This window comes from Oncorhynchus clarkii, chromosome 32 (genome assembly GCF_045791955.1).
Source record: "Oncorhynchus clarkii lewisi isolate Uvic-CL-2024 chromosome 32, UVic_Ocla_1.0, whole genome shotgun sequence".
NCBI lineage: Eukaryota > Metazoa > Chordata > Actinopteri > Salmoniformes > Salmonidae > Oncorhynchus > Oncorhynchus clarkii.
The window spans coordinates 35,282,940-35,292,836 of record NC_092178.1 but is presented as its reverse complement, the minus strand read 5'-3'; the positions used below and the strand labels follow the sequence as shown (position 1 = coordinate 35,292,836).

The 9,897-nt window shown below is 36.9% G+C and overlaps 1 protein-coding gene across 6 annotated transcripts in view; it reads left to right on the top strand.

The window, feature by feature from the left end:
* LOC139392465 (exostosin-1c) overlaps positions 1-9,897 on the top strand; it is a 97,863-nt gene that overhangs the window by 79,912 nt on the left and 8,054 nt on the right. For all 6 annotated transcript variants that reach the window (XM_071140478.1, XM_071140474.1, XM_071140477.1 and 3 more), the window contains 2 exons: positions 7,068-7,161; positions 9,174-9,281. In XM_071140478.1, coding sequence (XP_070996579.1) covers positions 7,068-7,161; positions 9,174-9,281 — 202 coding nt within the window. The remainder of the gene's footprint in view (positions 1-7,067; positions 7,162-9,173; positions 9,282-9,897) is intronic.

Below are 9,897 nucleotides of genomic sequence, written 5' to 3'. Positions count from 1 at the left end.
GTTCTAACATATTGTGTTCTATAGTTATAACATATTGTGTTCTATAGCTGTAACATATTGTGTTCTATAGCTGTAACATATTGTGTTCTATAGCTGTAACATATTGTGTTCTATAGCTGCAACATATTGTGTTCTATAGCTGTAACATATTGTGTTCTATAGCTGTAACATATTGTGTTCTATAGTTGTAACATATTGTGTTCCATAGCTCTAACATAGTGTTCTATAGTTTTAACATATTGTGTTCTATAGCTGTAACATATTGTGTTCTATAGCTGTAACATATTGTGTTCTATAGCTGTAACATATTGTGTTCTATAGCTGTAACATATTGTGTTCTATAGCTGTAACATATTGTGTTCTATAGTTGTAACATATTGTGTTCAATAACTGTAACATATTGTGTTCTATAGCTGTAACATATTGTGTTCTATAGCTGTAACATATTGTGTTCTATAGTTCTAACATATTGTGTTCTATAGCTGTAACATATTGTGTTCTATAACTGTAACATATTGTGTTCTATAGCTATAACATATTGTGTTCAATAGTTGTAGCATATTGTGTTCTATAGTTCTAACAGTGTTCTATAGCGGTAACATATTGTGTTCAATAGTTGTAGCATATTGTGTTCTATAGCTGTAACATATTGTGTTCTATAGTTGTAGCATATTGTGTTCTATAGTTCTAACATATTGTGTTCTATAGCTGTAACATATTGTGTTCTATAGTTCTAACATATTGTGTTCTATAGCTGTAACATATTGTGTTCTATAGTTGTAGCATATTGTTTTCTATAGCTTTAACATATTGTGTTCTATAGCTGTAGCATATTGTTTTCTATAGCTGTAACATATTGTGTTCTATAGCTGTAACATATTGTGTTCTATAACTGTAACATATTGTGTTCTATAGTTCTAACATATTGTGTTCTATAACTGTAACATATTGTGTTCTATAGTTCTAACATATTGTGTTCTATAGTTCTAACATTGTGCTCTATAGTTCTAACATATTGTGTTCTATAGTTCTAACATATTGTGTTCTATAGTTGTAACATATTGTGTTCTATAGTTCTAACATATTGTGTTCTATAGTTCTAACATATTGTGTTCTATAGTTGTAACATATTGTGTTCTATAGTTCTAACATATTATGTTCTATAGTTCTAACATATTGTGTTCTATAGTTCTAACATATTGTGTTCTATAACTGTAACATATTGTGTTCTATAGTTCTAACATATTGTGTTCTATAGTTCTAACATATTGTGTTCTATAGCTGTAGCATATTGTGTTCTATAACTGTAACATATTGTTTTCTATAGTTCTAAAATATTGTGTTCTATAACTGTAACATATTGTGTTCTATAGTTGTAACATATTGTGTTCTATAACTGTAACATATTGTGTTCTATAGTTCTAACATATTGTGTTCTATAGTTGTAACATATTGTGTTCAATAGTTCTAACATATTGTGTTCTATAGTTCTGTGTTCTATAGTTCTAACATATTGTGTTCTATAGTTCTAACATATTGTGTTCTATAGTTCTAACATATTGTGTTCTATAGTTCTAACATATTGTTTTCTATAGTTCTAACATATTGTGTTCTATAACTGTAACATATTGTGTTCTATAGTTCTAACATATTGTGTTCTATAGTTCTAACATATTGTGTTCTATAGTTGTAACATATTGTGTTCTATAACTGTAACATATTGTTTTCTATAGTTCTAACATATTGTGTTCTATAGTTCTAACATAGTGTGTTCTATAGTTCTAACATATTGTGTTCTATAGTTCTAACATATTGTGTTCTATAGCTGTAACATATTGTGTTCTATAGTTGTAAAATATTGTGTTCTATAGTTCTAACATATTGTGTTCTATAGTTCTAACATATTGTGTTCTATAGCTGTAGCATATTGTTTTCTATAGCTGTAACATATTGTGTTCTATAGCTGTAACATATTGTGTTCTATAACTGTAACATATTGTGTTCTATAGTTGTAGCATATTGTGTTCTATAGTTCTAACATATTGTGTTCTATAGTTATAACATATTGTGTTCTATAGCTGTAACATATTGTGTTCTATAGTTGTAGCATATTGTGTTCTATAGTTCTAACATATTGTGTTCTATAGTTATAACATATTGTGTTCTATAGCTGTAACATATTGTGTTCTATAGCTGTAACATATTGTGTTCTATAGCTGTAACATATTGTGTTCTATAGCTGCAACATATTGTGTTCTATAGCTGTAACATATTGTGTTCTATAGCTGTAACATATTGTGTTCTATAGTTGTAACATATTGTGTTCCATAGCTCTAACATAGTGTTCTATAGTTTTAACATATTGTGTTCTATAGCTGTAACATATTGTGTTCTATAGCTGTAACATATTGTGTTCTATAGCTGTAACATATTGTGTTCTATAGCTGTAACATATTGTGTTCTATAGCTGTAACATATTGTGTTCTATAGTTGTAACATATTGTGTTCTATAGTTCTAACATATTGTGTTCTATAGCTGTAACATATTGTGTTCTATAGCTGTAACATATTGTGTTCTATAGCTGTAACATATTGTGTTCAATAGTTGTAGCATATTGTGTTCTATAGTTCTAACAGTGTTCTATAGCGGTAACATATTGTGTTCAATAGTTGTAGCATATTGTGTTCTATAGCTGTAACATATTGTGTTCTATAGTTGTAGCATATTGTGTTCTATAGTTCTAACATATTGTGTTCTATAGCTGTAACATATTGTGTTCTATAGTTCTAACATATTGTGTTCTATAGCTGTAACATATTGTGTTCTATAGTTGTAGCATATTGTTTTATATAGCTGTAACATATTGTGTTCTATAGCTGTAGCATATTGTTTTCTATAGCTGTAACATATTGTGTTCTATAGCTGTAACATATTGTGTTCTATAACTGTAACATATTGTGTTCTATAGTTCTAACATATTGTGTTCTATAACTGTAACATATTGTGTTCTATAGTTCTAACATATTGTGTTCTATAGTTCTAACATTGTGCTCTATAGTTCTAACATATTGTGTTCTATAGCTGTAACATATTGTGTTCTATAGCTGTAACGTATTGTGTTCTATAACTGTAACATATTGTGTTTTATAGTTCTAACATATTGTGTTCTATAGTTGTAACATATTGTGTTCTATAGTTCTAACATATTGTGTTCTATAGCTGTAACATATTGTGTTCTATAGTTCTAACATATTGTGTTCTATAACTGTAACATATTGTGTTCTATAACTGTAACATATTGTGTTCTATAGCTGTAACATATTGTGTTCTATAGCTGTAACATATTGTGTTCTATAGCTGTAACATATTGTGTTCTATAGCTGTAACATATTGTGTTCTATAGTTCTAACATATTGTGTTCTATAGCTGTAACATATTGTGTTCTATAGCTGTAACATATTGTGTTCTATAACTGTAACATATTGTGTTCAATAGTTCTAACATATTGTGTTCTATAGCTGTAACATATTGTGTTCTATAACTGTAACATATTGTGTTCTATAGTTCTAACATATTGTGTTCTATAGCTGTAACATATTGTGTTCTATAATTGTAACATATTGTGTTCTATAGTTCTAACATATTGTGTTCTATAACTGTAACATATTGTGTTCTATAGTTCTAACATATTGTGTTCTATAGTTGTAGCATATTGTGTTCTATAGTTCTAACATATTGTGTTCTATAGTTGTAACATATTGTGTTCTATAGTTGTAACATATTGTGTTCTATAGTTCTAACATATTGTGTTCTATAGTTCTAACATATTGTGTTCTATAGTTCTAACATATTGTGTTCTATAACTGTAACATATTGTGTTCTATAGTTGTAACATATTGTGTTCTATAGCTGTAACATATTGTGTTCTATAGTTCTAACATATTGTGTTCTATAGTTCTAACATATTGTGTTCTATAGTTATAACATATTGTGTTCTATAACTGTAACATATTGTGTTCTATAGTTCTAACATATTGTGTTCTATAGTTCTAACATATTGTGTTCTATAGCTGTAACATATTGTGTTCTATAACTGTAACATATTGTGTTCTATAGTTCTAACATATTGTGTTCTATAGTTGTAGCATATTGTGTTCTATAGTTCTAACATATTGTGTTCTATAGTTATAACATATTGTGTTCTATAGTTGTAGCATATTGTGTTCTATAGTTCTAACATATTGTGTTCTATAGTTGTAACATATTGTGTTCTATAGTTGTAGCATATTGTGTTCTATAGTTCTAAGATATTGTGTTCTATAGTTCTAACATATTGTGTTCTATAGTTCTAACATATTGTGTTCTATAGTTGTAACATATTGTGTTCTATAACTGTAACATATTGTGTTCTATAGTTGTAACATATTGTGTTCTATAGTTGTAACATATTGTGTTCTATAGTTCTAACATATTGTGTTCTATAGTTGTAACATATTGTGTTCTATAGTTCTAACATATTGTGTTCTATAGTTATAACATATTGTGTTCTATAGCTGTAACATATTGTGTTCTATAGTTGTAACATATTGTGTTCTATAGTTGTAACATATTGTGTTCTATAGTTTTAACATATTGTGTTCTATAGTTCTAACATATTGTGTTTTATAGCTGTAACATATTGTCTTCTATAGTTCTAACATATTGTGTTCTATAGTTTTAACATATTGTGTTCTATAGTTCTAACATATTGTGTTCTATAGCTGTAACATATTGTGTTCTATAGTTGTAACATATTGTGTTCTATAGTTGTAACATATTGTGTTCTATAGCTGTAACATATTGTGTTCTATAGTTGTAACATATTGTGTTCTATAGTTGTAACATATTGTGTTATATGGTTGTAACATATTGTGTTATATGGTTGTAACATATTGTGTTCTATAGTTGTAACATATTGTGTTCTATAGTTGTAACATATTGTGTTCTATAGCTGTAACATATTGTGTTCTATAGTTGTAACATATTGTGTTCTATAGTTGTAACATATTGTGCCTTTTATACAGTAGCTTGGAGAATAAATCAATGTGACTGGATGACAACATATTGATGTTTGTTTCCAATATTAGGGCTATTTCCCTAAGAAGTTAAAAACCGCTTCGTGTTTTGTTTCCTTGCCACGATAATAACGAGTATCACAATACTGGTATCGTCCCAGCCCTATCGGGGAGGTCACCTGAACTACCTAGCTCAGAACTTTGAAGGACCCAACTAGGTGTTGCATCGTACCCATTTTGCACCAGAATGTTCTCTACACATTCGATTGACACAAATGGTTGGGAACATAGGACTCTTTTAGTAGCTCTGTGGGACTTTCTTTTGCTCAGATATGCACTGATTTCAGGTCAGCTCTGTCCACCCCCATCACAACCTGAACAGTAATTTTTAACCCTTAACAACTCGTTTATGATCAGTTCTCTCTACCCACAGCCTTAACCCTCTCTATTATAAACATAACAACAAAACTGTCCCCATGCCAGTTCTTAATTTAACAACACAAAACCACACTCGCCTCAACCGTCAAATAGATGGGATGCTGGTGCCTGAGCTAATCATGGCCTTTCACACCCAAACCACTGTAGGAATGATATCCAATCAGATGCCAGAATGACCACATGCGTAAACATACATTGAGGGCAAATGTGTTGCTGGAATGAAGCAACCCATTGTAATGTGTCAAATCGTCATAATGCACGTCAAATAAAGTTGGATTTGATTTGATTAAAAGCCATGAACTCCATTCCACTGCTTTCATCCCCATCTGCCTATACCAGAGAGGACAAAACATGGCACTTTTTGACCACCAACGCAAATATAACCACAATCCACTAACCTTAACAGAAACCATTTACCCTTACTTCTATATTAAATAATGGAAGAAAAAAAACAAATAAATAGTTAATGTACCAGGTCATCTTAGTTGACAATATTGCCACTTGTGTCAGATCCTTTCTAGCATGGCTTTCTAGCTTGGCTTTCTAACATGGTTTTCTAGCGTGACTTTCTAGCATGGCTTTCTACCAACAGTCTATCAACAGCCTCATGCCAAGTCCTGAGAGGAATGTGTACACAGAATATGGGCACTGTTATGTTGCAGTTACACAGTTGGATTGGCTAGAATGTCTTTCAGTGTGACTGACTGTACGTTTTGAAATGGAAACTACAGAAGCTGACACTGACCCTGTGTGGGTCTAACCAATGGAGAGGGTTTTCTTTTTCCTTTCTTCTTCACAACACAGTCATCTAGTTCATGCAGCGGTCAGTGGCAATATAATGGCGTGGCTATGTCTTCCTATTGTGCTCTCTAACGCAACACAGAACTCTGTTATATAACAGGTCCAGTCACTCCAACCATATTGAGTGTGGGCTTGTGTCTCAACCCCCAGCATGAATTGTGCCCAGACACACTGTTGTGTAGGCATCTTTACAGAAGCCTAATGCCAATAAGACCCCCTTTAACCCGAACATAATAGTCTTTTGCCTCTAGAACTGCTACCTTCATGGTTGAAAACAGAGCCTTTGTAAAAGTAAAGGATGCATTTCTTTGTCCTCCAACACCAACTCTCCATTCCTCTCTCTCTCTCTCTCTCTCTCTCTCTCTCTCCATTCCTCTCTCTCTCTCTCTCCATTCCTCTCTTTCTCTCTCTCCATTTCTCTCTCTCTCTCTCTCTTTCTCTCTCTCCATTCCTCTCTCTCTCTCCATTTCTCTCTCTCTCTCCATTTCTCTCTCTCTCTCTCTCTCTCTCTCTCTCTCTCTCTCTCTCTCTCTCTCTCTCTCTCTCTCTCTCTCTCCATTTCTCTCTCTCTCTCCATTTCTCTCTCTCTCTCTCTCTCCATTTCTCTCTCTCTCTCTCTCTCTCCTCTCTCTCTCTCTCTCTCTCTCTCTCTCTCTCTCTCTCTCTCTCTCTCTCTCTCTCTCTCTCTCTCTCTCTCTCTCTCTCTCTCTCTCTCTCTCTCTCTCTCTCTCTCTCTCTCTCTCTCTCTCTCTCTCTCTCTCTCTCTCTCTCAGGTTTGATTATCAGGAGCTGCTCCACAACTCCACCTTCTGCCTGGTTCCCCGGGGTCGTCGCCTGGGCTCCTTTCGCTTCCTAGAGTCTTTACAGGTAGGATGCCAAATACGGATCACAATGCACTAGCATGGTCCTAGAAGAATGCCAAATACTGCACCCAATGCGCTAGCCTGGTCCCAGAGATATGTGACCTGCTTGTGCTGTCTTGTCAACTCCTATGACCAACTCCTGGGACCAGGCTACGAGTACGAATCCACCTCTGAACTATCAAGATTATGGATTGACGTGGATCATGTTAGCTATTAGCAGTCATAGCCACACCCTGCCCAACTATTGGATAAATATCCGTATGTTCTGTTCTAACGTGTACAATTTAAGGTTAACACTTAGGATGGTGTTGACTGATTTGCGATAAGAAAAAAATATATTTATATTTGGAAAGTATAACATTGAAAGGGTTTACCTTTCATCAAACTCTGCTTCAATAAACCATGTAGTTAATGAAATAATGGTCTTGGACAGACTGTGTGGAATTACCACCCATGTTGATGTTTTGGTGAAGGAGCTGTCTTCATGGTTTTTACCTACCAATAAACCTCCCAGACTCTTGTGTTCCCTGCCCATCTCTCTCTCGGAGTCTCTCAATGGTCCGGAAGCTTCCATAGGGTTGCCAGCCTGCCACACTGCTGATCTGAGCTGAATGGGCAAATCCACTGAACGCAGGGCTTGGCAGGGAAGCTCACTCTCACACAGCTAACTCACTCCTCCTCCGCACTCACTCCCCCGCTCTCTCCCTCCTTCTCCCTCTGTTTCTCTTCCCTCTCTTCCTCTTGTCTCCTTTGCTTTTCCATTTAGGCCAGTCTGAGATTTGTAAGATCTCCTTTTCTCGTCGTGCCAGCCCAAGCCCACAAAAGAATGTGCAATTACCCGTGTGGTATGAAACTTACTGCCAGCGTTCCAACTCTCGGTGCATACACTCCTGCGGGGGCACACACACGGACAAATGCCTGAGTACACACACACACACACACACACACACACACACACACACACACACACACACACACACACACACACACACACACACACACACACACACACACACACACCACCCCTGATGCTCCTCTCTTCATCTCCCAATGCAAACAACCAAAAAACAACAACACATATTCCCACATGCTGAGCACTGGGATGCAGTCAGAGGAATACTTCTTAGTCAGTCCGCCTCAAAGCACCTCATCTCTGGGGAAGTGGCTCAGGCGAGCCCCAGGCTTCACGTCAACTCTGGAGGCCTCAACCCTGTTACCTGGAGCGTAGCCTAGTGTATCTTAGCGTTGTCTACATGGCTGCCTGAGTGAGGGCCGGTCTCTGGTGAGGCAACTAGTGGAGCTTCAGACCGCCAGAGGGGGAAGTCATCTGATCTCAGTCTGAAGCTGGTTCAGGCTGCTCTCCTGTGATTTAATTAGAAAAAGAAATAAAACCAACAGCCAGGACTGCAGCAGAGAGAGAAGGAGAGAGCTGAAAAAAGACAAGTACAACAACATCAAAACCCCGGCTGTCAGTAAACAAGGGGATATGGCAACATCAAACTGTTATCCCCCCTCCTCTCCCCATTTCTCTCCTACTCCCTCCCTCTCTCCATCCTCCCTGTGGAGTGTACTTAATTAGCAGACTAGGAGTTTGTTAAATCGGTGTGTGTGAGGGAGTGAGTGACGCAGCAGAAGTTTTGTCTCTTTCTCTCTAGGGCCCCAAAGGGCTCCTGGGACTGGCAAGATAGTAGCTGTGCCCCATGCAACCTCCCCGAGAGAGTGTCTCACACACACACTGCGTCATTGATTTCATTATCTTCTCAGACTGCCTTATTGAAGTACCACCTGCTAGTATACGGTGCTATGTGTCAGAGACGAAGACTGGAAATCTAGACAACATATTTTTATTGAACGTCTACCACAAGCAGAGCACATGGACAACGGTAGCATTACCAATTACCCTGTCCGTTTGCCTGTCTTTGTCCGCTTGTCACACTGACTCAGCCTTTCTCCTTCTGTTTCCACTCGCTCGCTCTTTATCTCTCTCTCTCTCTCTCTCTCTCTCTCTCCGTCTAGGCGGCGTGTATTCCAGTGTTGCTCAGTAATGGTTGGGAGCTGCCCTTCTCTGATGTCATCCAGTGGAACCAGGCTGTCATAGAGGGAGATGAGAGATTGCTACTGCAGGTAACCCGCGCCGCACCGACGCACCGCACGTTCACAGCCGGCCTGGAAGCAATACTGTTTGAACCCAGTTGATACAGGAAATAACCTGACATCCAGCTAGCTAATGAACTGAGAGACAAAATACAATTTTTGGAAAGGACGAATTATGAAATTGAAATTCAAAATGGATTTGACCCAAAACAATGTTAGGCCGCAATGTGCACCCACACACACACACACACACACACACACACACGCTCGCATGTACGCACACGCACACACACTCTTTCCCCTCCCTCACACACTCTGACCACCCACAAGTATACACACACACACACACACACACACACACACACACACACATGCCCCGGGGTTAGGGATGTGGAAATTGAGTTTTGAGGGAATAAAGCTGGTGACGGGAGGTTGAACGAGGCCAAGCACATCAGAGAGACAGGATATCATTGAGGGGTGAATCTCTCGTTCAGAAATAGAGATGAGAGGAGAGAAAGAGCGAGAGAGAGAGAGAGAGCGAGAGAGAGTGAGAGGGAGGAGACGGTAAAGGAGGAGGGAGGCCCTTTGCTTCCTCAGGTTCCAATCATTAGAAGACCTGCTATAGACTAGGTTCTAGGGGAGTCAA